This window comes from Psittacula echo (genome assembly GCF_963264785.1).
Source record: "Psittacula echo genome assembly, chromosome: 22".
Taxonomy (NCBI): Eukaryota; Metazoa; Chordata; class Aves; order Psittaciformes; family Psittacidae; genus Psittacula; species Psittacula echo.
The window spans coordinates 747,772-774,825 of NC_137758.1; the positions used below are offsets into that span (position 1 = coordinate 747,772).

Sequence of the window (27,054 nt, forward strand, 5' to 3'; positions counted from 1 at the left end):
TGGTCATCTGCTCATAAGCTGGAAAATCCAGTTGGCTTTTTGGACCTACTATGTCCTGCTTTCTTCAATTCTTGCTTCAAGCCATGTAGCTGGCACCAACAGTCTATAGGAGGTGTTGTGCCGGTTGTCACTGGTCAAACTGGGTCGCCTTCATCCTCGTATACCAAAGAAGGGGATTGCAGGGAGAACAGAAGATCAGAAGAGTCTCATTTCCACATAAAGTGTACTTTTAAATTCAGTCCTGAAATAACTGTCGTGCAGCTGTTGCCTCTTGACACTTCCTCGCTGCCCTTCATCAGTGGGATGAACTTGCTTCCAGGGCAAAACACGTCCCCTTTGCTGTGGAAGCAGTGACCGCTGCTGAATGTACCCGGGCTTCCTTGTGACATTTTGCAGGTTTTCAGTGGTATGTGGTAGCTTATCCACTGGCATGCAGGGGTTAACAGGACTTTTGGGTGGGCGGGTGGCAAACAAACTGTGAAATGGAAGAAGGTCAGTTGCTTGGAGGAGTTTGCTCTGTCACAGATGGTTTGAGTTATCAGCTCATCTGAACGAGAGGTCTCCATTCCTTCCCAGCCAAGGAAACTGTAAATCCAGGGCTGGAGATAAGGCAAAGTCTCATCAGGTCTGGCCTCGGTGGACCAGGCAGAATTGTGGCTCTTCTGGTACTTGCTAGATCCAACTCTCTTTCTAATTGGGAATTCCTCAGTTGTTCAAGCAGACCCCAATACCTGAATGTGATTTGAGACTAAATATCATCGGCAATGCACTGCCAGTGGGGAGCAAACCACTGGAAAGGGAGAGTACATGGGAACAGCAGTAAGCCTTGTGGCTTTGGGAAGTGCAGGTCCTTTGGTTGGGCTAACTCTGCTTAGGGGAAGGCTCTTGCTGCAGCTGACGAGCGCTGAATTCGGGTTTCGGTAGAAGCCAATAACATGAGGTGTCTTTAGAGACTTCTGTAGCAACTGGTTTTATTAAAGATACTTAACGTTATGGCTACAGCACTCTATCAATGTCTAAGGAAGCATCCTGATGGCCTGAAGGTGGAGAAAGGTGCTATGGGAAATCTCCGAGGTCATGGCTAGAAAACAAGGTCTGCTACTGAGAGAGAGGGTTCTCCAGTAGCAGGTGAAAATCCTTGTTGGCTTCTTTTCTTGGCTTGTTAGCTCTTAAATTGTTTGTATCTTTGGGTTTGGAATTGCTTCTGCTTTTGTATCACTGTGAGCGTAACAAGGGATGCAGAACTGAATGATCTCAGCCCAAGCTTTGAACAACTGCGGTTTCCTCTATTGGCATTGTTCTCTTAGGAACGGGGAAGGTATAAACACGGTCACCAGCAATCACTGTCAAAAAGAAAGAAGGAATGAAGAAAATTACTCCAGAATTTAATTGTCACATTTATATTTTAAATGGATTAAAATGGTGGTCCCCAGTGCTGCAAAGGTTTTGATATCTGGATCAGAACAGCTGATGTGTGACAGATCATAGTGCTTCTGCCAGTGCCTTTTTCACTGAAAGCTTATCTCAGACGAGCAGAAATAGTGCTCTTCGTGGTTCTTCTGTCTTTGTCCTATTTAACATGAGTCTCAGCTACAGGACCAAGTTTTTGCTCTATGTTCCCTTCGTTAACCACAGATTTTAGATCTTGAGTCTCCTGATGGGAAGCCAGAGGAAAACCTTATGTGAACCATGGTCACCGTGATAGAAATACCTTGATTGCCAACTTCAGGAACCAGCCCTTCACCTCAGAGTTGAACATGAGGATTTAATATAAGTATGGGGGACACAATGCAAAGGGAATCAAGATTGTGTGCTCTCAGCCAGAAGTGAATGAAAGACTTTCATGCTCAAAAAGAGCAGGCTTTGTTGTCTGCATGTAGTGCTGCTGGGAGAAGGTAGTATTCAGTCCTAGACTGGCCATCTCTGAACATCAGGAATTAAACGGAGGTACCTCTGCTTTCTGAGTAGGGGAAGGAGGGTTTACAAATTGCAAGGGCAGACTGGAAACAAAGGATTTTAGGGCACAAGATGCTGCACTTGCACTTCTAGCATAAACCTGTGCATGGAAATCAGTGTCCCTGTTGCTGCTCATGGGATCAGCCTGTGGCTTGGTTGGAAGGAAAGACTGCACTTTGAGACGTCTGGTTTGGCTGTAGCAGTGGAGCTGTTCTAGGAGGAGCTGGGTTTCTTTCAGACCTCTCAGAATAGCACAGACTGAAAGACTCTGGGTATGAAGGCCAAGCCCAGGTCACTCCATACAGAAGTGCAATAACCCATATGGAAGCGCAATAACCCACTGTTTTGACTTCCCTGCTAAGTAATCATGAGAACTAAGGACTTGCTGTGTTCAGTCTACTGATGTGTCCTACAAAACTTGGATATACAGCTTGTCCCTTCTTTGGAGAAGCCATTGATCCATACAAATGTTTGTCCTTCTTCAAGGCACGAAGTCTTGACTGAGGTTGCATTTGGAAATCCAGTGTTGTCTTGACTGATGGTCGCATCTGACCAAGCTGGCCCACTGCCTTGCTTGGGGCTTGCCAAAGGCTCTGGGTTCAATGGCACCTCCCCATGTCCTGTGGGACCATGAGTGTATAATGAGCCCCCTACAACTACACACAGCAGACTGTAGGCAGCTCCTGCGCACAGACATAGCTTCTAGGAGAGGGGAGAGGTGTGAGTGGGACAGGAATCTGTCCTTTCTTTTGCCATTGAGTGACATTTACAACAGGCTAATAAGGGGCACGGCTTCTTTCAGACAGATCTCTAATACCTGTGCCCAAGAGACCTATTGAACAGCTATGAAGAGCTCTGTGGTCTGAGCCAACAGAAGAAGCCACCGTGGTCCTGGGAGATGCAATATTGACTTCGAGCAGGATCATCTCAGAAGCTCAACCTATAAAGCAGTGAGTTTGGTCCTGTCCCCACTGAGTTTTGTGTGTGGGTGATAGAGAGCTGGGAGTGTGAAGTGTCCCTATTGCTCTCACAGCAGCTGGTGCTCTGTGGTGTAGTGGGTCTGAAAATGATTGTAGATGTTCTGGGAGGAGTGGTGTCCTGTAGCGTACGCTGGTTTCCCTGGGAAGATGGCAGGTTGCTGTAGATCTGCCATAACTAGCCCACGTAGCTAACATGGGACTCGTGGTATGGGAACACTGTGGTTTCTAATGTGGTTTTCTCTTGCACGCATTTCTTGGGACAGTAAGTAGGGATATGTTGGTTTTTCCTAAAGCACATCTGTTGTATTTGCTCTGTGACCCTTGCTTGAAATTCATGGACTGTATGAAAATGCATGTCTGCTGGGCAAGAATTCATGGCTATGTTGTGGACATCAACAGGAACAGACTGACCTGTCCTTGTGTTGTCATCCCAAACTGACCCGAGTTCACTCTTCAGTTCATTGCTGTTAGGGCTCCGTTGCTTTCCTTCACTTAGAAAATGCAGCTGGTGCGTGTCTCCTTATGGCATTTTGTATCAATGCCACTTTTGTAAACAAATAGCTATAGAGCGTATCTGGTGTATGTGTACGTAACTTGCGGGCAGCATGAGCAATCACTTATAGCCATAATCCCCGAGGCAGAAGAGAAGATCAAATCAAGTATAGATTTACCAAAGGAATAAGTCACACAAAATCTGATCCTTGGGCATTCCTCCCCACTCTCCACAAGACCTCAATTCATCACTGGAGTGCTTGTGACGTTCCCCCTCTCTGACATGCCCAGGAGTTTGCATGGAGCTGTGCTTCTGCAGTTGCTGGCCTTCAGTTCCGTGGTTCTAACCAAACTCTTGGAGATTTTCCTTTGAAAGTCTTCTGAAATAGGAAGATTCATGTTCGAAATATTACTTAAAGTCAACAAATCATAGAATGGTTTGGGTTGGAAAGGACCTTAAGATCATCCTGTTCCAACCCCCTGCCATGGGCAGGGACACCTTCCACTAGGCCAGGTTGCCCAAACAGAGAAAGGCCGTGAGGTGTCCCTGCCCATGGCAGGGGGTTTGGAACTAGATGATCTCAACTATTCTATGATTCTATGAAACCTGAAAGAGCAATTTGAGATGAGAGATGCTTCTTCTCAGTGAGTACCTGGGTCTCTGGTGTAAAGCACGGCAAGGATTCAAGACTGAGCTCACAACACCTTGGTGTTTTGTTTAGAACGTTCCTTGTGTCAGGACTGTCCTGATCTTTAGGAATTACAAGAAGAACTAGGCTGCTGCATCTGCTGCTGATTGATTTGTTGTTATGATTCAAGTCTTCTACTGCGGTCTGTGCTAATGGCTTTGTACTCTTCATTACTCATGGGATGCGGTACCTCCCATGGGTCTGTACCCATCACCTCTGCGTGAACCACTCAGTGCCTGTCACTTCTCCACAAGTCTGGTTAATTTTGCTCACCGGCCTCTGCCAGCAATTATGTCACATCTTGTCTGTGTGTTCCACTGTCCTGAACCTCGTAAATAACTACTTGTGACACCACGAGTACCTCCAAACCCTGTGACTCCAAAAGGTTTTGCTTATTCGCTGAGCTGATTTATGGCCCTATCACTAGTGTCCAGTCCGGCTGCAAAAGGGAATGGGCTCTTGTTCTGCCTCAGCCAGCCAGAATGATAGATGGACAAGCTGAGGAGCAGACCTCCCATCCCATCAGGCTACCTGGTTTATTTTGGTAGATTAAAAACAGCCTCACTAGCCAAGGGCTTGCTCCTGCTCTGCATTCAAAGCCGTGGAAACTCTGCTACTACTTCCAAAGGGGACATCTCTGCAGCTGAAAAGCAGACAGCCTTCTGCCTGGGGTGAGGAATATCCAAGCCTTCATTATGAACAAGCCTAATGCATAACAAGGATGTGTTGTTCAGAGGAGCGAGATTGTTGAGCCACTTCCAGTATTAGCCCTCTTGTGCTGGGGATGTTGGTCAACAGCATTTCCCCTAGGGAGGAGTAGGTTGCCTTTTGGAAGTATTTGCCTCTGTTGAATAAATATGTGATCGTCTTAATCTGGACACCCACGTTTGAAGCTCCTGTGAGTGAAGATGTGATTTACACTGTGGTAATTTTGGGAAGGTTTTTGCTGTCTTTTGTTTCTTTTAAAAGATGCTGTAATTTCTTTTTCTGGGATCGACCTGAAGTCAAAGCAAAACCCTGGTTATTCGTGAAACAAGGGGGTAGAAATGTTAACAGTAAGCAGGGCAGGGTCTGAATGGCTCTGCCAGCTGATACATTATTTTCTGGGCCTCTTTTAAGACAGGAAATGCAATGTGGTTGGATTAATTCTGCAGAAGGAATGTTCTCTCACATATCCCGGCACTGTTATTTTAACTGTGCAATCAATGCGTGGCATTACCATGCTCTTGTCTCGCCCTCCAGAAGATATGAATTCACAGGAGTTTCAGTGCTCACAGCAGCTTAGCTTTAATCCAAGTGGATTTCTGGGATATTTCAGGCCCTATAAACTCAGCAGTTTACACATAGCGCACATAGTGCATGTTGTACATTGAGAGAACGCGTGAATGGTGCCTATCACTACCTATACAAACATCAGCAGTGTTTGTTTCCTTTTATAAACTAGATTTGAATGTAGCCCTCTCTCAATAGGTTAGCGTTAAATGTATACCCACAGTCACTCTGGACTGAAATGCTGCATTTGGTAACATAGCAATAGGTTTCTTGGTGGCTTTGGACCTGAGAATTTGGACCATGTTCGTGTTTCAGTGTAGATGCTCATCAGTGTTGCCAAGAGTTGGGGGGGAAGAAGTCAGGAGTAGCAAAGAGTGAATGTGAGTGTAACATCATAAGAGCTTAGGGGAATGCCTCTGTGAGCTAATGTCAAGCAATCATGTTTGTTGAAAGTTGTAAGCATTAGACACTTCAGCTCCAGGAGTGGTGACATGTTTAGGAAGATAAAAGGCTGCAAAAGGCAATAGGGGATTATAATGTTTGCTATTAATACAGTTCAGTACTTTGGAGGACAGATTACATCCATCAGAAGAGGGTGATCAAGAGTCTCTGAAAATCTCTGCTATTTGCTGTGCAATGCCCTGCCCGCTGCAGCACAGGGTGCCCTGGAATCATCTTCGTTTCATGTCTGGTTTGTGTCTTTTTCCCTCCCACAAGCTGTCCTTCCCCTTCATTGGCAATTTTTACACCACCTACCAGTGGTTTGCAGCAGTAACTGTGGGGATGTGCCAAAATATCAGCACACAAAAGGTGGAACACTCACATGGAAACCTCTTGTTTTGGTGGCTAGCAACAAGTCACCCACGCCAGAGCAGGAGGTGAGAGAAAGCCAGGACTTGGCTGTTGTTCAAGGAGTCCCATGTATCATTTCCCATTCCTGTTTCATGTGCATGTCCAGTGAAGTCCATAGGCTCACAGAATGGTTTTCCAAGTTAGGAGCTAGGAGATTTGGATAGTAGGTAGAGCCCTAAAATAAGGTTTGTGTTAAGGTCACAAAGTCAGTATCACACAGATCACGCAGCTCCGAGCTAGATGTATGATAAGGAGGTGTTGGGGTCCTGCTCTGAGTTTTCATCAGGTGCAGTGTGGCAATACCAGGCTGGATGGGTGTCTGATGTAAGGATCTGAATCACAGTCATAGGTGTGCTGATAAAGTCCATCTGCCTTTTCAAACTGTTCAAAGTTGCCTGCTCTTGGGTGCCTTTGTTGGCTGAAGGAGCGCAGGAGGTAAATGGAGACGCAGCACTAATGCCACATGGGAATCTAATCTAATTGCTCTTTCAGACCTTCAGTAACTCTAGAGTTTCTGAGCATCTCTCATGTGACAAGAAATCTGCCTTCACAGTTTGCTTGCAGGATGGTGATGTGTTACATTACATGTTGTCCCATTTATAAATACAGGGGGAGAGACACCTTTGGTGGAAGGTCACACGAGTGATCTGTAACAATGAGTAGTTAATGCCAAGTTCACACTTTACCATTTCCTTCCAAAGTAAGTAGTAGCTTTTAGTCCGCTCTCAGGTCTGTTGCTAATTTAGACAAGCTAATTTAGATCAGGAGGTGCTGCTGCTTCGTGCCCCAGTTTAGACATCCATCCCTGGCTTTCTTCTCAGCAACTGCTCTTGCCATCCATCAGAACTCACCACATGAGTGCCATGTGGTGTAATATTTGCCTGAAACATGAGAGGAGGTCTTTGGAGGAAAGCCAGGTGACATGGAGATGGAAGAGGTGACAGAGGGATGCTGTTACATGTGTACATTTCCCATTCAGCCCTGCTAGCCATTTTCATACCTGGTTTGTGTTGGTTCAGAACTGTGTCATGATGTGTTCATTGGCAAGCCTTTCTCAACTTGGCTGCTAGGATGTGGCAAGTGAGGAAGGGCAAACGGTGTCATAAAAGTGAGCATTCCCCTTGGGAACTGTCAATAATGACATGATCTGTCTCCTTCACAGGAAAACCCGTAGCCTGTTTGTGCTGACCAGAGGCAGCTGAGCAAAGCATCATGACAAGCCGTCAGGAAGGTGAGAGAACAGATGCGGCTGTGAAAGCTCCTTGGGGTACCCATGGGAATGAGCCCAACTTGCTTTTCTTGTTCAGCAATCTGACATCTGCCTCATCACCACAAGGAGAGACACCGGTAACTGGCCCATCAGGTTCTGCTGACCTCTGCAAGGGTGTCTTTCTTATGCTACATTAGAAGTTTTCTGTGATAACTGATGTAAAGCCTGCCCTATCCAAATCATGGCTGGACCTCTGATGCTCCAGCCTTCGGACATGCTTCCAGCCTACAGTACTGCAATGGGTGGGTCCTTCATAATCCAAGAGGAGCTGAGCAGGAACAGTCCCAGAGAGACAATGCAGGCTGATTGTTTCTAAAGGACAAACATGTTATTTAATAGAATGTATTTTTCCTTGACTTTCTAGTAAAACCCCTCAAGAAATCTTTGGTCCCGGGAGTTCTCATCACCCAGTTTGTGGATGATGTTCCAGAGGGATGCAGTACACCTGACTTTGAGCGGAAACCTGTCTCTCTGACGTTGGAAGAAGGTGAGAGTCTTAAATAACAGTCAAAGCCACAGTCCTGGAGACTTGACTCCGCGTCTCACCTACATGAAACAATCATTGCCATTAAATCGAGCTCCTTTCTGAACAGATTTGACTAGACCAGAAAGGCAGTTTTGTATGGCCCAACTCTTTGTTGGACTATTGACAACTCCATCAGTCCTGACAGATGTCTCCTGAGATTTCATTAGTGCCTGCAAGATCAGAATCTGGTTCCTAATGAATGCAGCAATCCAGAAAATCCTACAGGAAGCTCTCTAAGTATTTTGCAGCAAAAGATGAAGCACATTGAAAAAGTTGGGGGGTTCTTGTTGAACTAACTTGTATTATGAGTGTTCAGCACTAAAATTAACTGCTTTTTAAAGGCAGATGTACTGCTTGCAGCTGTACTGCTTGCAGATGCAAGAAGCAATATGGATCTTGCATAGAGTACAGAGAAGGCAGCATCTTAGAGCCAAGACCTAAGGCAATGGGAAGCCTCCCAGTAATGTCTTTACTTGCAGAGTAATTGAGTAATTTTGGATTTGCTTGGGTTTTGGAGTGGAGTGGCCCGAGGAGCTCCTGTGGCTTCTCTTTCCTCACAAGACTGAACCCATTCTGGCAGCCTGGATTTCAGTGTTGTCACACTCGTGCGTTGAGTTTCAAGAGCCATTGAGATGTTCTGGAGGAGCACAGTGGCCTCTAGTGGTACATCCCTCCTGCTCCGCCAGCTTCCACTCGCTCAGCCATGACCCAAGGTGTGCTCACTCACCCTCTCTAACGTTTCCAAGTGAGTTCATTTACAGTAGGTTTCTTATAGTTCATATACAAAACACGAGGGAATTCAGGCACGATGAGTGTCTTTCATTCTATCATCATTGCCCCATTGCGGTCAGTGCATGGCAGAGCTGACACTCCTAGCTGGGGAGCTGTCCTGGGACAGATGGCAAGCATGGGGAATTGCAACCAGAATGACTAAAATTTGACAAAGGCAGAATCAGACTTTCATAATAGTGCTGCAAGCTCAGGAAAAGTCAGAAGATGCCTTTTGATAAGAATTTGCTGGCAGGAGCTTTTGCTGCATCAAGCGAGTGTTTTGGGGGTGACTGCAGAAGGGTGTGGGAAACATTGCAAGACTGCCGAGAGAGAACTTTGTGTTGGTCATCTGAAGACCAAAACTATTGCAAAAGAAGGGTAGCGATTATTCCCACCCTGAGCTGCATCCATGGATAACTCATCTCCATTTCACAGACACTCCCACTTACCTACATGAGTCACTTCTCTGGTCTGTTGGTTTATAGTGTTTCTAATGTATTTGAAGCCTTCTGGAAGAAAAGGTTTGTACTGAGCAGTGCTAAAGCTGTTGGAGATGTCTGTGGGCAGCTGCAGCATACTCAGGTTCTTAGGAGAGCAGAGAAGGAGAGAGCTTACAGGTAAACCCCATCCTCTTCTCCCTCCTTTGCCTCTTCAAACAGCAGAGCCTGGTGTGGTTGGAGTACAAAGTAGTACCAGGCTAGCAGATGAGGAAGAAGTTGCAGAAGGATGACATGTAGGAAGTCCAGGGGAAATATCTTACCCTGCGTTGTGGTACAGTGTGGTCTGTTCAGAACACGTTTTCTTCAGTGTGCAAAAGGGATCTTTTCCTTTTTCCACCTTCTATTAAATCCAAGCTTATCCAAATGAACTTTGCTGATGTCTAGAGACAAGGGACTCCAGCAAGTGAGTCCTTTGTTATTTGACATCCTGTCCAGCATGGTCCCAGCAAAGGGAAGGAATGGAGAAGGAATGGGAACTTGTAGGGGAATATGTGTGTAATAAGAATGGATCTGGGCATTTCATGGCTGTGGTACAAGTAGTGCATGCAAGTTGCCAGAAGCAAGTCTAGGCTGAACTTGCTATAGCATCATTGAATTCAGAGCTGACCAGAGGATGTTCGCAGTCATGTCTGAAGGCTAATACCACATGGTGAAGGACTTCTATGATTGAATACAGACAAACGTGGACTTGAGCTAATTTGGCCCTGCTCAGATATTGAGGGGGATGAAAATCAGACCAAGACACCAAAGAATTGCTCTTTTGGCTGCATAACTTCCTATCTCTGTGGCTGTGCGATAAACCCACAGAGACCATGTTGTGTCAGTAGTGAACTTTAGAGATGAGTTTTCAAGTCGTCTCTTTGAAAGCCAGTAAGTTAGAGTGGAGATTATGGCAGATGGCTTGCAGTGATTTGGGCATTTAATGCAACTTTAACCAGTAATTTAGGCATCTTTTACAGAGGCAAACAGAAAGATAGAATTGCCGAAACCAGATATCTCGCTCTGGGGATCATGCCATTGATAACAAAAGGGGCCTACCATGAAAGTATTCATGTTCAAGCCTGTCTTAACTAATTTCTTGCCTCTTTTCAAAGGTAAAAATGCCATCTTCAGAGCTGTGGTCAAAGGTGTCCCAACCCCTGACGTGAAATGGACGCGTGTACAAGGCAGAATGGATGACCCTGCCAAATATGAAACATTCTTCAATAGTGTTACAAATGAATTCGTTCTGCAGGTAAATATCAACTATTTCAGATAGGACTCATGGAAGCGGGAGAGCAATGGAAAGGAAAAACCTGCAGTGGCCTGATAGAGATGTGATTGGAGACCTCATAGCAGCTTTCCAGTATGTGAAGGGGGCCTATAAGGATGCTGGGGATGGACTCTTCATTAGGGACTGTAGTGACAGGACAAGGGGTAATGGGTTCAAACTGAAACAGGGGAAGTTTAGATTGGATATCAGAAAGAAGTTCTTCACTCTAAGGGTGCTGAGGCACTGGAATGGGTTGCCCAGGGAAGTTGTGAATGCTCCATCCCTGGCAGTGTTCAAGGCCAGGTTGGACAGAGCCTTGGGTGCCATGGTTTAGTGTGGGGTGTCCTTGCCCATGGCAGGGGGTTGGAACTGGATGTTCATAAGGTCTTTTCCAACCCTAATTATTCTATGATTCTATGTCACCAGATCTGAGATATCATGAAAATAAGCAAACAAAGATCTTTAGAGTAGTTCTGGGAACAGAAGAAAGATCTGAGACATCACTGAGTAGCTGTTAGAAGCTGAGGGAGTGCGAACTGATCCACAGCACATCCCTGTGAGCTTTCACTGTGTTTTTCTTTTGAAGATAAACAAACTCACTGCAAAAGACAGTGATTTGTATCGTTGCTTTGCTGTGAATGAATATGGGGAAGCTTCATGCTCTGCCGGCCTCAGGATCATACAAGGTAGGATTGACAGGTTCTGTCCTCCAAAGGTCTGTTGGGCTCAAGTAGTTTTGCTGTCCTCTGGAGGTGGGTGCCCAGAGCATTGTCCAAGTCTCCTTGGTGTGAAGGTCTACTTTTTCCCTCACTGAGGACTGGAGCTCCTCTGTGACTCCCCCCAGTTTGGTCACTCAATGACAGTATGAGCTATAAAGCAAGGGAGAAGAAAGTGGTATTATTGTCACCACACCGGACCATAATCAGACACTGTGGATTTAGCATCGAAGTTGCTCAGTCCTTTCTTTACAGCATTGAATGAAGCAGTCTTTTGAGACGGATCCATCCCACTTCAGATGCCACCTGACCTTAGTTCCCTGCTTCCCTTTATAGTCAGTGCAGAGAAATGGGTACTTTGTGGTTAAATATAACTGACCCATTCTTGCCATTGGTTTACTGCTGTCAGTCTGAATTATGGCTTGTTCTGGTTTGTTTTGTTTTCAGTTGGCTTTAAGAGGAAAGCAAAATACATCCCTGTTCATGCTGCTGATGGTAAGTTTGATAGATTGCTCCTTTCGTTTGAGGCAGGAGGTCAAAGCTAATACTCTCTCCACCACATTATTACTGCCCCAGACTTTTAAAGAGTAAAGTGAGAAGGGTTAATGGATCTCTCATGTTCTTGTCTCTTCTTATTTACCTTTGGGAAAAGTGATGATCTTAAACATGGCTTTGAGCTGTTCTAGTTAATGATTCAGGAATCATTAGTGCTAGAAAAGGATTTTGTGATGTCAAATACAACTGGATCCAACATGTTAACACAGCTGGGAAATAGCAGGTTTCTTGAGTGTCCCCTCTAGAAAGAGGGGAGTCACTAGGAAGTGATGGACTTTAATGGCATCAAAGGACATAAGTGTGGCAGAGAAAACTGGCTCCAAGTTTCATGTCAAGTGTGTTAAAAAACACAGAGGTGAACAGCCTGTGGCCAGGGGCTATTTTGCATTATCATGTTTTGGGGGATATATTTTACACTGTTGGGTATCTGAATATTTCTTGTTCCTCCTCCTGCTGTAATAGAGTTAAAGAGGACGCTTGAGGACTCCAGGAAGCGGCTGAGGAAGTGGTAAGCCTCCCCAACGAAGGCCTTTGTTACACTTCCCAAAGGTTTCTTGAGGATAGGGGACAGCTTCATAGATCTTGGAGGCAACAACACCTCTTGGTTCTGATCCCTTCATTCCCCAGGAGGGAGCCCCCGAAGATTGCCTCATGGGAATGACCTTGGAGTGTGCCAACTCCTGAACCGTGCTGAGATATTACCTGGGAGAGGGCAAGTTAGACTGGACCAAACGGTGCCAGTGACTGCTGCTGATGGCCCAGGGCAAGACTGTTTCCTGGCAGCAGTTAATGTGTAGTATAGATGCAGCAAACCTCTTCTGTAAGAGTCCCATTCTTTCTTGCCTACAGCTCTGGGGCCAAGTGAACTACAGAACTGACAAAGAGAGATGGAAGAGGCTTAAGTATAGAAAATCAAGACCTTTTGTTGTCTGTCAAAATGTCTAGATATATTTTTTTTTTTCCCTGGTTCTAAGGGCCCCAGCACCAAAACCCAAACCCTTGGATAAAGAAGCAGTCTGGCAATTGCTGCTGCATGCAGATAAGAGAGATTATGAGAAAATCTGTATCAAATATGGAATTGTTGACTTCCGTGGGATGCTGAAAAAGCTGCAGGAGCTGAGGAAGGACGCAGAGAGTGAACAAGGAGAGGTAAAATAAACTGCAACCACAGAAAGCACTGGTCTAATCAAACTAGAGAGTCCTATAGTTTCACAGGAGCTTCTTTAAATAGGTTAAACCTTCCTAAATTGCTCTGTAGATGCAACTGTTGTATGACAGAGGATGCTTTCTGGCAAAGTTTTAAAGGAGTCCTACTTCTCTACTCATGCAGGTGAAAATGCTAACAGTTCTGAAGTTCAGTTCTTAAGTTTTAGGGGATATACTGAGTGTAAGGTAATGCTAAAATCTGTGTTTGGTTGTCCCTGATGAGAATTTGGATGCCTAATTTGAGTTACACACCTGAGAGTCAAAATTGGCTTTCGCATAGAGGGACATGTAGAAACCTGAACAGTGGTTGCATAGTGTGCGAATGACCAAGAGGGAGCATGTCAAATATAATTTGCCTACAGGAGAAAACTGTGGGAACTTAGAGCTGCTTCTTCCATTCACTTGGAGGTAGCTCTTTTCCATGCAGATATAAAGTAGATTTCAGATTTGTTGACAGCTGAAGGACTTCTGTTGTGGCAGCCTTCTCATTTATGAGCTTCTTGTGTCTTTCTTTGCAGCTAATACACAGTATCAAAAACTTAAGACACATCAAAGTCACCAAGGATGGAAAAGCTACATTCAGCCTGGAGATGGACCTGAAAAGTAGAAAAAGCAAAGTCTATCTGCTTAAGGTGAGGGAGCGACATCACTTGGCCAGTTCATAGCAGCCACTGAAGTCATCTTCACCATAAAATGCTTGACCTGGGCAGTGGCTGAGAGGAAGTAAGCTCCTTAAAGTTGTCTGTCCATTGAGGAACCCTCATCTGGTCAGGGACAAGTGTTGATGTGGGGATCCAGGTGCATCTTTGGTGGTGAATGTCACTTGGGATCTGTAGCCCTTCAAGTACAGGGGAAGCAGTCAGTTACTGACATCCTTTTGACTTCAAGGGCCTTCCAGTAAAAGGAAATTCAAACAGTGTCTTTCAGGCTGCAGAAATTCTGCAGTCTCATCTAAGAAAACCAGCCCCATTTTATGCACTTTCTAGAGTGTTATTCCACTAAAATTCACTTCTGTGAAAGAAGATGTTAAGGAAGTAAAACATCCCATTGAGTTCTGTGGTTATTGCAGTGTGATGCCCAGGTTGATCAGTGCTGCGAATGTTTTTCTGGAAGATATATTTTAGTCAGACTGTGGTTAGTGGCTTTAATACAGGGGAAATTGGAATCCATTGAAGAGAAGGTCAGACTAGCTCTATGAACTTCCGAATGAAATGCATGACATGAAGTCTATGCAGCCTCAACGTGGAGAAGTAACCAAAGTGGTACAGAAAGGTGGTGAACTCGCCTGCCTATCTATCTGTGAGGATGTTAAAATCTAAGCAAAGAAAGTACTTTGTCTTCAAAGTTATAGTAACTGTATTGCTTAATCTTCAAAACCCCATGTGAGCTGGTATTGTTTTGCCTAGTTTGAGAGCTTGATGCTCTGTTCCATGCAGGCCTTACTGCACGTAGCATTGCCCGGGTGTTCCATAAGCAATGAGTCTACTATGAGTAGCACTAGTGTAGAATTCTCTGTTGTTATTCATTTACATCAACAAGGAGATCCCAGCACAGATTTAGCCTGGTGTGTTTGAAATACCTTGACTTGAAGTGTATGCTCTTCTCTTTCCCAGGATGGTGAAAGGCTCAGATATGAAACGAGTAATGAGTATGGGAAGCACTGCCTGAGGCAGATTGGGAAAAAGTACATATTCATTGTCAACGATGTGCAGCAGGAAGATGCAGGATTGTATCAAGTCCGAGTGGAGGATGTGCCTGTTTTCTCAACTGAACTGGACCCTGACTGTAAGGAGCTGAGTTACACGTATGGGAGGTGCAACTGCAACGAGAAAGTAGTTCTTGCTGGAAGTTTTTTACTAGGAGTAGATGCAAAGCTCAGCAGTAAAACCTGGTGTAACTACAGAACACGGGGTTTGGTGGCCACATAAGGGCTCCTTAGATGACCTAGGTGATTTGGTCATTGCATTTGTGGTCCAAAGGACTAGGTTCAAGTACCGGTTTGGCTCTGACTTTTAGATGACAGTGAGGAACCTCCTTATCTTAGCCCATGCTGTAGTTCCCTTTTGTAAGCTCAGAATAAAACTACTACCAACTCAATGCAAGCATCATGCTGCTGAAATACCTTAATGACTACAAATTCTCAGCACATCATAGTGATGTGGGGTATAAATGCCTCAGAAGATAACAAGGACAAAAATCTGCTCTTCTAGCTGATAGAAATGGGCACAGGAGCACATCTCAGTCTTTCCTTTTTCTGCTTAAACCAGTGCTCACAAGCATGGCATGTTCCTGTCTGTCTGCCTTCCTTTAGCTGCAACAAGTTTTTCTTGGAAGACAGAAATAGCTGTTTCCTTTCTATAGTATTTGATTTTCCATTGCAGCCATCCCTGTGGGATTTGAGCAGCCACTCAGCAATATGAGTTGCCCTGAGGAAGAAGATGCCATCTTCAAGTGTGTCCTACGCACCCCCTGCCATGATGCTGTGTGGCTACACAGAAACAACGTCCTGGAGGCAAGTGAGAAGCACCAGATCTCTGTAAGTCCTGATGGACTGACCCACCAGCTGACTATCAAAAACACTGTGCCCTCTGACAACGGCATGTACACCATCGACACTGGACTGTCCTCCTCAAATGCCTGGCTTATTGTAGAGTGTAAGTGCCACTGTGTTATTCCAATGGTGTTGGCTTGTGGTGTGTTAACAAAATAACAGTCCACTCGCTGCCTGGTTGCTCATTGAGATGGTTCTATGCTGAGAACTGAATCGCAGAGCATCTGGTTCCTAAGTTACACCTGGAAAATGAAGGTCTGGATAGACCCTCTTTCCTCTCCAGATAAGGCACATTTTTCCTGTTTTATTAATACTGACAAATCCCATTGGCTTATTTACAGCTGCTATGTAGTAATATGTTCTCCATCAGTTATTGAAAAAAACCTCCATAACTCAACATATGCTTTTGCTGAGGCTGTCGCTGTGTGAACACAGCACAGCATGCAGGGGATAAAGCAGCCTTAGGTACTACCAATTCTATACTATCAACACTAGTCAATACTAACTTGTCAGGTAGTAATTTCTTTCCATACTAGAGGTTAACAGGTTAGAAGAAGCTCAAAGGAAGATGGGAAACACTCAGTGTATTTTTTGCTTCTGAAAGGTGGTTGCTTTGGTTGCTTTTGAGATTCTGCTTCCTAAAAAGTCTTTCCTAAAGTGGGAACTGATCTGTGGGCTAGTCTGTAACTCCTCCAGGGCTGAAGGGAGAAGGCAGAAGGGAACTCATCATCCCAGCTACAATCTAAGCCCCTCTAAAGTAGACCTGTTGGGCTGGAAATGTGCCTTGGTTTAATCCTCTTTTTGTTTGCTTGGTTTTCTTTAACAAGCGTGTTTCTACTTAAAGTGATTGTGTCTTCAACTGAGAAGTGGCAAATTAGGTGTGAATGTGACAATGAAGAGAATCAGGACTTGAACTGAATTGAAATGCATTTATTATGTCCCAGAATGGAACTATAACAAACGCTACCACATTCTCGTTGGTTATTGATGCAGTGCATGACCTGTTCATTGTCCTCTTTTTCTTTCCCCCCCTCTCTTTTCCTGTAAATTCTATCTCCTCCAATCAAACCATGCATCTTCAATACAGATGCCAAAGGAAAGGGAAGACCAGGTGAAGGAGAAGAAAGCTCTGAGTGGCTGGAAGAAACAGTGCCAAAGAGAGACTGGGCAAAGAAACTTCGACAGAGAGAATCTGTTGGTGATGGAGACCATCTTATGGACACTGGCGAGGAAAAAGATGGCTGGTACAGAAACGGTCAAGGAGGAAGCCAAGGCCACTCCGTTGATGCTGATGGAAGCCATAGATTTTTCGGAAAGGATGGGCTACGCAGAGCCAACAGAAATGAAAGTATGGGGAGTGGGGAGTTTTCTGAAGCAGATCTAGATGGAGACAGCATGACAAGTGGTGGGAGTATCTTTGGATTAAAAGGCTTTGGAGGCAAAAGTGGATTAAGGCCTTTCCAAGGCAAGGATTCTATGGCAGGCACAGCAGATACTGGTGATGAATCAGGAGCAGTAGGTGAATGGAATTCTGTGGCTGGCAGAGGTGGTGGTATCCTCGGTAGTGTTAACGTTGACATGGCTGATGGAGAAGGTGTGGGCATTCAGCATGACAAGGATGGTAAATTAGGTGATACTAGTTACAGAGCTGGCTTTGGGGGTGTTGGCAGATCAGGTGCTACCGGTGGAAGTTCTCAGGTAGATGGACTTGATCACGATTCAGCCGGAATGGGAGATGGTAAGGATGGCTTCTTCAGAAGGACTAGTCCACGAACTGGAGCTAGAAAGAATGCTGCAGGCACTGAGACTGCAGGAGGAGTTAGGTCCCCCTATGGCAAGGATGGTCTGCCAACTGTGCTTGATAGGGATGGAGCAAGTATAAACACAGAAGGACAAATAGGTATCCTATATGGTGAGGATGGCCTGGCACTCCATGCTAGAGGTCACTTAGGTCAGACAGGAAGGTCTGGCTTGCTGTATGGCCCAGGTGGCCCTCCAGCTGGAGATGGGGATATATCTGGTGCAGGTGGCAGTTCTATAGGGGAAATGGAGGCTTTGTATGGTCCACATGGTTGGTCACTTAGACAAGGTGCTGGTGTAGCTGGTGCAGGAGGAGTTGGATCTCCATATGGAAAGGATGGTCTCCCAGTTGGAGCTGGCCTTGGTGGTGCTGGTGTAGCTGGTGCAGGAGGAGTTGGATCTCCATATGGAAAGGATGGTCTCCCAGTTGGAGCTGGCATAGCTGGTGCAGAAGGATTTGGATTTCCATATGGAAAGGATGGTCTTCCAGCTGGTGCTGGATTTGGTGGTGCTGGTGTAGCTGGTGCAGGAGGAGTTGGGTCTCCATATGGAAAAGATGGTCTCCCAGCTGGAGCTGGATTTGGTGGTGGTGGTGTAGCTGGTGCAGGAGGAGTTGGATCTCCATATGGAAAGGATGGTCTCCCAGTTGGAGCTGGATTTGGTGGTGCTGGTGTAGCTGGTGCAGGAGGAGTTGGATCTCCATATGGAAAGGATGGTCTCCCAGTTGGAGCTGGATTTGGTAGTGTTGGTGTAGCTGGTACAGGGGGAGTTGGGTCTCCATATGGAAAGGATGGTCTCCCAGCTGGAGCTGCCATAGCTGGTGCTGGTGTAGCTGGTGCAGAAGGATTTGGATTTCCAAATGTAAAGGATGGTCTCCCAGTTGGAGCTGGCCTTGGTGCTGGTGTAGCTGGTGCAGGAGGAGTTGGATCTCCATATGGAAAGGATGGTCTCCCAGTTGGAGCTGGATTTGGTGGTGCTGGTGTAGCTGGTGCAGGAGGAGTTGGGTCTCCATATGGAAAAGATGGTCTCCCAGTTGGAGCTGGATTTGGTGGTGCTGGCGTAGCTGGTGCAGGAGGAGTTGGATCTCCATATGGAAAGGATGGTCTCCCAGTTGGAGCTGGCGTAAGTGGTGCTGGTGTAGCTGGTGCAGGGGGAGCTGGGTCTCCATATGGAAAGGATGGTCTCTCAGCAGGGGCTGGCATTGGTGGTGCTGGTGTAGCTGGTGCTGGTGTAGCTGGTGCAGGGGGAGCTGGGTCTCCATATGAAAAGGATGGTCTCCCAGTTGGAGCTGGCCTTGGAGCTGCTGGTGTACCTGGTGCAGGGGGAGTTGGATCTCCATATGGAAAGGATGGTCTCCCAGCTGGAGCTGGATTTGGTGGTGCTGATGTAGCTGGTGCTGGATTTGGTGGTGCTGGTGTAGCTGGTGCAGGGGGAGTTGGATCTCCGTATGGAAAGGATGGTCTCCCTGCAGGGGCTGGCATTGGTGGTGCTGGCGTAGCTGGTGCTGGATTTGGTGGTGCTGGTGTAGCTGGTGCAGTGGGAGTTGGATCTCCATATGGAAAGGATGGTCTCCCAGCAGGGGCTGGCATTGGTGGTGCTGGCATAGCTGGTGCTGGATTTGGTGGTGCTGGTGTAGCTGGTGCAGGGGGAGTTGGGTCTCCAGATGGAAAGGATGGTCTCCCAGCAAGGGCTGGCATTGGTGGTGCTGGTGTAGCTGGTGCAGGGGGAGTTGGATCTCCATATGGAAAGGATGGTCTCCCAGTTGGAGCTGGATTTGGTGGTGCTGGTGTAGCTGGTGCAGGAGGAGTTGGGTCTCCATGTGGAAAGGATGGTCTCCCAGTTGGAGCTGGATTTGGTGGTGCTGGCGTAGCTGGTGCAGGGGGAGTTGGATCTCCATATGGAAAGGATGGTCTCCCAGTTGGAGCTGGATTTGGTGGTGCTGGTGTAGCTGGTGCAGGAGGAGTTGGATCTCCATATGGAAAGGATGGTCTCCCAGTTGGAGCTGGCGTAAGTGGTGCCGGCGTAGCTGGTGCAGGAGGAGCTGGATCTCCATATGGAAAGGATGGTCTCCCAGCAGGGGCTGGCATTGGTGGTGCTGGCATAGCTGGTGCTGGATTTGGTGGTGCTGGTGTAGCTGGTGCAGGAGGAGTTGGGTCTCCATGTGGAAAGGATGGTCTCCCAGTTGGAGCTGGATTTGGTGGTGCTGGCGTAGCTGGTGCAGGGGGAGTTGGATCTCCATATGGAAAGGATGGTCTCCCAGTTGGAGCTGGATTTGGTGGAGCTGGCGTAGCTGGTGCAGGAGGAGTTGGATCTCCATATGGAAAGGATGGTCTCCCAGTTGGAGCTGGATTTGGTGGTGTTGGTGTAGCTGGTGCAGGGGGAGTTGGATCTCCATATGGAGAGGATGGTCTCCCAGTTGGAGCTGCCATAGCTGGTGCTGGTGTAGCTGGTGCAGGAGGAGTTGGATCTCCATATGGAAAGGATGGTCTCCCAGCTGGAGCTGGATTTGGTAGTGTTGGTGTAGCTGGTGCAGGAGGAGCTGGATCTCCATATGGAAAGGATGGTCTCCCAGCAGGGGCTGGCATTGGTGGTGCTGTTGTAGCTGGTGCAGGGGGAGTTGGATCTCCATATGGAAAGGATGGTCTCCTGGTTGGAGCTGGCCTTGGTGGAGCTGGCCTTGGTGGTGCTGCTGTAGCTGGTGCAGGAGGAGTTGGGTCTTCATATGGAAAGGATGGTCTCCCAGCTGGAGCTAGCCTTGGTGGACCTGGTGTAGGTGGTGTAGGGGGAGTTGGATCTCCATATGGAAAGGATGGTCTCCCAGTTGGAGGCATAGGTGGTGCTGGCGTAGCTGGTGCAGGGGGAGTTGGCTCTCCATGTGGAAAGGATGGTCTCCCAGTTAGAGCTGGATTTGGTGGTGCTGGTGTAGCTGGTGCAGTGGGAGTTGGGTCTCCATATGGAAAGGATGGTCTCCCAGCTGGAGCTGCCATAGCTGGTGCTGGTGTAGCTGGTGCAGAAGGATTTGGATTTCCAAATGTAAAGGATGGTCTCCCAGTTGGAGCTGGCCTTGGTGCTGGTGTACCTGGTGCAGGGGGAGTTGGATCTCCATATGGAAAGGATGGTCTCCCAGTTGGAGGCATAGGTGGTGCTGGTGTAGCTGGTACAGGAGGAGTTGGGTCTCCATATGGAAAGGATGGTCTCCCAGCTGGAGCTGGATTTGGTGGTGGTGGTGTAGGTGGTGTAGGGGGAGTTGGATCTCCATATGGAAAGGATGGTCTCCCAGCTGGAGCTGGATTTGGTGGTGCTGGTGTAGCTGGTGCAGGGGGAGTTGGGTCTCCATATGGAAAGGATGGTCTCCCAGTTGGAGGCATAGGTGGTGCTGGTGTAGCTGGTGCAGGAGGAGTTGGGTCTCCATATGGAAAGGATGGTCTCCCAGCTGGAGCTGGATTTGGTGGTGGTGGTGTAGCTAGTGTAGGGGGTGTTGGATCTCCATATGGAAAGGATGGTCTCCCAGCTGGAGCTGGATTTGGTGGTGCTGGTGTAGCTGGTGCAGGGGGAGTTGGATCTCCATATGGAAAGGATGGTCTCCCAGCTGGAGCTGGATTTGGTGGTGCTGGTGTAGCTGGTGCAGGAGGAGTTGGGTCTCCATATGGAAAGGATGGTCTCCCAGCTGGAGCTGGATTTGGTGGTGCTGGTGTAGCTGGTGCAGGGGGAGTTGGATCTCCCTACGGAAAGGCTGGTGTCCCACCTGGGGGTGTGGCAGGATCTGGTCATTTTCCTGTGGGAGGTGCAGAAGTAATGGGGTCTCACCATGGCAGGGATTCTGTGCCTAACAAAGCTGCAGGATATGCAGGTGGAGCAGGAAATGTCTTTTCCTCAGAACGTGCTGGTATTGGTGGATCTGCAGTAAGGGATACTGGGTCTCCCTATGGCAAGGACAGTGTGTCAGCTGGAGCCAGGCCTGGTGTGGATGGTATTGGGAGTTTGAGAGGTGATGGGAAGGGGTTACGTTCTGTAGGTGGTAAAGAAGGTGTGGCAGGTGCTGACGGACGAGAGGGTGATTATGGGCTGGATTCACGTCCTGGCAAGCCTTCTACTGGACGTGAAACTGGAAAGGGCACTGCCAGTGATTTCAGATCAGGGAGCAAAGATTCATCTGATGAAAGAGGTTCACTTTCAGGTCAAGGAGCTGCCAGGGGTGAGGGCAGAGATCTAGGACAGTTACGGTCCCTTCATGGCACAAAATCTGCCTTCGGAGGGGCAGGGAGTAGATCCTTTAACAGATTTGTTGGTGGGATGAGTTCAGGTAGGTTTGGTCAAGGTTCATTGGATTATGGTCAGATGTCAGCTCATTATGGTGGACCTCCTTCAATAAACCAGCGGAAAGAAGAACCCAGCCTTGATATTAAAACAAATGATTTCTTGAAGAATACAGAAAGTGTGGAAAAAAGACGACATTATTGCCTTGATGATCTGAAAGGTACGTGTTTGATCCGTGACTTCTGTCCTCCTGGCCTTTGCATGTTGATCCTCACATCCCTAATCCAGGAGAGAAATGGGATCTTATGCTTTAGACAGCTGTAACTGTATGTCACAATTCGGTTATACTATGATCTGTTCCTAATTCTACCACTGATTTGCTGTTGGACCTTACGCAATTTGCTCAGCTCTTTAAAAGTCTGAATTCTCTTTGTTTAAATTATCTAAATCAGGTACCATCTGTTCAACCAACTACGTGATTCAGATCCACATGGAGCAGACTTGAGTTCACAGACATATTAGTTCCCATAGGGTTTCAAGGAATATGCCCATGATTCTTTGATATTGTTCCAATTTAAAACTTACTGTATCACTTTATTTGTCCTATGATCTAGTGCAGGTATCTTTTCTTCCAAGTTCTGGGAACAAATCTGTGCCTGCATATAATGGATCAATAGACTCATCGGGCCTGATTTAAAGTGCTCTTTTCTCTTGTAACATTAGAAGTAATAAGGTGTTGCATATAGTAAAGTGAGAGTCGAGTGTATGCAGCCATTTGACTAAGACCAATGGCTACACTGGCAAGATGATAATGTGAAAACACCTTCCACTCGACAGGTTGCTCAAAGCCCCGTCCAACCTGGTCTTGAACGTTTCCAGGGATGGGACATACATATAAATAAGGAAGAAACCCAATGGAATTGGAGTTAATAGGAAAGGAGGTGGGGTGTTTATAAGAGAGGGGATGAGGGTGTTAATGGAGAACAGGGGAAGGGAAAGAGGGGGTAGAGATAGTGACATTTGGGGCTGTTTAGGGGAAAGTGGTTGGGCAGTCCTATATCTGCTCAATGCAGAGAAAAGAATATCCTGCAGTAGCCCAGTTTTCCCAATGGCTTCCATAGAGGGAGCCAGGAAAATAAGCAGAGACTTAAAACAGCAAATCTGTAGATAGATGATGTGATCTGTGACGAATCCATTCCCCGTGAGGTTGATGTTGGGGCTATATTGTATGCCAGCCAGTTGGCATGTCCCTTCAGTGCGATGCGTTCATGCCAGCTGGCCCACAGGCTCATGGTGCACGAGCATGTCATGACTACAGTATATATAGTCCAAAAAGCTCTGTTCTCCTCATGTGCACATGCATTTTCACCTATACATTTCTTTGTCAGTGTTAACGCAGAGTTAGCATCTTTTCAACATCTTCCTTTCTGAATGTTCAGTACCACGCTGTCACGTCAACAAACAGCTACTGAATGTCAGAGTCCTGAAAGGGGAACCAGCTGAGCTGTCTTGCACTGTCAGTAAAGATGGAGTGACAGGAACCTGGTTTAAAGATGGATTGAAGGTAGGTGTCTTCTAAGTGCTGTATTCTTCAATGAGCTCTGTTCTCTGGCGCTGTCTCTTAGGTGGTGTGTCAAAGTGTCCTTCCCTCTGCCAATCTTACTCTAGTCTGAACATGGCCCTGGAAAGGTTCTGCAGGAGCCTGTTGATAATAAAATTCTTGATAGAAATCCAGTAAGATTTCTCCCTTTTACTGCTACAAACCATTTTCATTCTTGCTGACCATAGGAGGCTTTGTGTTTGCCGTTCATTTTCATGGGTGCAGATGGTGTGGGGAACTTCCTTGTCATGCAATTCTTTTCTTTGGTGAACAGCATCCCTATAGCTCCCCTTCAGACACTGGAAGCTGCTGTGAGGTCTCCACGCAGCTTCTCTTCTCTAGGCTGAACAGCCCCAACTTTCTCAGCCTATCTCCATACAGGAGGTGCTCCAGTCCCTGATCATCCTTGTGGCCTCCTCTGGACTTGTTCCAACAGTTCCATGTCCTTTTAATGTCTTTTAATGGACTTTAAATCAAGTCTTTGTGGGGAATATGTTGATGATGCTTGTGCAATGTTAACAGATGAGTAACCTCAGAATATTACTGTAATTAAACATGTGTCATTCCTAAGCCTTTTCAGTTACATCTCAATTTCTTGCGTTTTGCTTTCTGTGCTTCACCTCGTAGCTAACCAGCATGGAGGGAGTCTGTTTTAAAAAGGAAGGCCTAGTCCACAAACTCATTATTGACAAAGTGGAAGATATTCATGCTGGGAAATACAGGTTTGAAAGTGGAGATATAAAAACTGAAGCTTCAATTTTTGTTGAAGGTGAGTCTACAGTACCAATGCAGCATGCTGGCCTCGATGCGCTTTAAACAGAACACGTCTTCTCAGAGACCTATTGCTGGTTATTGAGAACTTTATTGTAAAAAATAACCAGGTAAATGGGAGATGGTTTTTGATCAGGTTAGTGCCTTTTGTCTTTACAGATTTAAGTAGGGAGCTTTCCTGAATAGCTTCTATTAGCTCAGAGATTTTTGGATGCACATAAAGCTTTATCCGGCGAGCTTCTTCATTCATGTGTTCAGTCTGTTTCCTATGAGAGATTTGCTCCCACGAAAAGGATGGTGTGATGCCAAATATACCTTATGATAATTATCCCCTAGCAAAGCACATGAATGTATGCGAAGCACTGAGCATGCAACTAAACGTGAAGGTCCAAATGTTGTGAGCTTCTAAGCATTATTGGCAACACTAAGAGGGAAGCCCTTCCCTCCAAGGTAAGCCTTATCCTCTTTGAATTGCAGATTTTAATGACCTTGTATCACCTGCTTAGATCCTCCACAGGTTGACAAAGTGCTCCTCAAAAACTTAACGAGTGTTCCTACTGTGGCCAAGGCAGGGCAGAATGTAACCATCAAGATCCCTTTTGAGGGCCGGCTGCCAATCAGAGCAGCTTGGCTGAAGGACAAGATGGAGCTAGCAGATGACACAAGGATCCGTGTTGATAAAACAGACACCTTTACCAAGCTGTCCATCTCCAGCAGCGAGAGAAAGGACGCTGGGGATTACAAAGTCAGGCTGAAGAACGACAGTGGGGTCCTGGAGATCAACTTAAAACTTGTGGTGTTTGGTAAGAGCCCCCTAACATCCACTGTGGTTTTCATTGTAGAGCTGAGGCAGGAAACCCATTAACACTGGTAACAATCTTATTTAGAGCTAGCAGGTATTCCAAGATGAATTTCCCATCAAACCAGAGTACAAGCAAAGACTGCTGATGTGTTTCTTAGTACAAGGTGGCACAGATCTAGTTTGGTTTTGCATGGCCTCAGCAGCTGGGTTTTGAATGCTGGGCAGATGTGGAAGATGGGACTATGTGCAAGAGGCAAATCTGAAACAGATGATCAAGGCCAAATTCAGCCTAAAAATATCTGAAAAATATATAAAATATAAAAATATATTCAGCCTAAGCTCCATAAATGTCTGAGCTCTTTTGGAAGACCAGAAATGGTGCAGTTCCTTTATAAGCAGGCTGAATTGGTGCAGTGCTTATGAGAGTAATAAGACCATGGAAGAAGGGCCTGGCTTCCACCCAGCTGCTGAGCAGGAGGCAGCTCATTGACTCTCCGTGTTCATCTTTTCAGACAAGCCCCAACCACCTGCAGGACCCATCAAAATTGTGGAGAGCTCTGCAAACGACATCACCATTCAGTGGAAGCCCCCAAAGGATGATGGGGGCAAACCAGTGCAAAGCTACATCATTGAGAGACAGCAGGTGGGCAAGGACGAGTGGGTGACTTTGGGAGAAACCCCCAGGAGCTGCACTACCTTCACTACCAACAAAGTGGAACAAGACATGAGCTACTACTTCAGGGTGAGAGCTGTGAATGCCGAGGGCACCAGTGATGCACTGGAATCGGAGGAAGTGAAGGCTGTCAGTAAGGGTAAGGAAGAACTTTCCATAACGGTGTTGAACAGCCATCTGGGGAATTCGTTGTCAAAGATGACATCAAGGGAATCTCACTGCATTTCAGATGTTGCTACAGACCTGGACTTGAACTGAAGCTCTGAAGCCTCCACCCTGTGGAGATTGCACATCAAGGCTAGAAGTTATCTGTAGGCTTTGGTGATGTTGAGTGGGGTGGCGTTAGGTTCTCAGTTCTGCTCCATTCTGAACTGGGAAGTGAGTTTCACAGGGGAAATGCAACATTGCATGAAGACCCAAGAACATTTTCCCCAGGGTGACTACAAAGGGAACATGTGAAGCCTTTTCTTAACTCCATAGGCCAAGGAATGTCTTCCTTTTGTGCAGCAGTTTTCAGCATGATGACTTCATTCCCCTGATTTCCAAACAACTAATTCTATTCTTTGTCCTTCAATGAGTTTCAATACTAAAGCAGTTTTGCCATGAGCATGAATGTAGTACTAGAGAGAAAGCAATGCTCTGTTCCTAATTTTCATCTTTCTACATTCTCCTCATGATCACGAGAAGACCTGCATTTTGAATGCTTTAGCAGAGGGCTAAGAAAATCTATTCTGTTTTTGATTTTTACCATTAAAAGCAAGAATGATGCTGTCTTTATCTTACCATGTAAGAATGGTATTCCTCACTCTGTAGGCTGACAGTGGAACTGTCACTTGTGATGGCCTCAGGTCGTTAATGAAAACAAAATTGAAGAACACAGGTCCATGCTGAATTCTCTTTGTGTGGGGGATAGGATCCACAACCTCAGGTCTCAGCCAGGCTTTCAAAACACATCTGCACGAATACCTTGGGGAAATGGGAATGAGAAATGCCATAGAGCATTTTATCATCTTGCAATGAAAATATACCTGCTGATAATGAAACCTTGACCTCTTTCTAGCTACTCCTGGTGCCCCAGATCCCCCTGAGATTGTCAGTGCCAGCAGAGACACCATCACAATATCCTGGAAAGCACCTCAGAAAAGCGGCAGCTCCCGAATTGTGGGGTATCTCGTTCAGAAGCGCAAGAAGGGTACCATGACCTGGCTGCCAGTCAACAGCGTGCCCATAGCAGGTGGGTTGCTTAAATCCGGGAGCAGACTGGAGGACCTTGAGAAGGCAAAAAGGTCAGCTGGGTTCTGGAGCTGCTGAGGATCTTACACCTTCTCATACCAGTGTTTCCCCTCTAATTCTTGAGCTGCTGCCTGTTCCCATCGCAACCACGTTACTCCTGTATGAAGTTTTACCACCTTCTCTTTCATAGTGTACAGGTTTTCCCACAACTTCTCACAACTAAGGTTTCACAGCTGTGACATAGCAAAGCCAGCTCTTGGGTTTATATACAGCTGAATGCCTGGGATTAGGAGGATTATGATCTCCAGCATATGGCTGGAGAGGAGTGCA

The 27,054-nt window shown here is 46.5% G+C and overlaps 1 protein-coding gene across 1 annotated transcript in view; it reads left to right on the top strand.

Moving 5' to 3' along the window:
• Nucleotides 1–27,054, top strand: part of IGFN1 (immunoglobulin like and fibronectin type III domain containing 1) — a gene marked incomplete at both ends in the record, with an annotated part of 52,801 nt that overhangs the window by 10,783 nt on the left and 14,964 nt on the right. Inside the window, 17 exons of the mRNA XM_080632898.1 lie at nt 7,876–7,998; nt 10,403–10,542; nt 11,147–11,246; nt 11,724–11,771; nt 12,294–12,339; nt 12,806–12,980; nt 13,556–13,669; nt 14,651–14,822; nt 15,419–15,691; nt 16,676–18,214; nt 18,296–20,995; nt 21,293–21,865; nt 23,085–23,209; nt 23,873–24,014; nt 24,523–24,819; nt 25,331–25,630; nt 26,552–26,725. Coding sequence (XP_080489024.1) covers nt 7,876–7,998; nt 10,403–10,542; nt 11,147–11,246; nt 11,724–11,771; nt 12,294–12,339; nt 12,806–12,980; nt 13,556–13,669; nt 14,651–14,822; nt 15,419–15,691; nt 16,676–18,214; nt 18,296–20,995; nt 21,293–21,865; nt 23,085–23,209; nt 23,873–24,014; nt 24,523–24,819; nt 25,331–25,630; nt 26,552–26,725 — 7,041 coding nt within the window. The remainder of the gene's footprint in view (nt 1–7,875; nt 7,999–10,402; nt 10,543–11,146; nt 11,247–11,723; nt 11,772–12,293; nt 12,340–12,805; nt 12,981–13,555; nt 13,670–14,650; nt 14,823–15,418; nt 15,692–16,675; nt 18,215–18,295; nt 20,996–21,292; nt 21,866–23,084; nt 23,210–23,872; nt 24,015–24,522; nt 24,820–25,330; nt 25,631–26,551; nt 26,726–27,054) is intronic.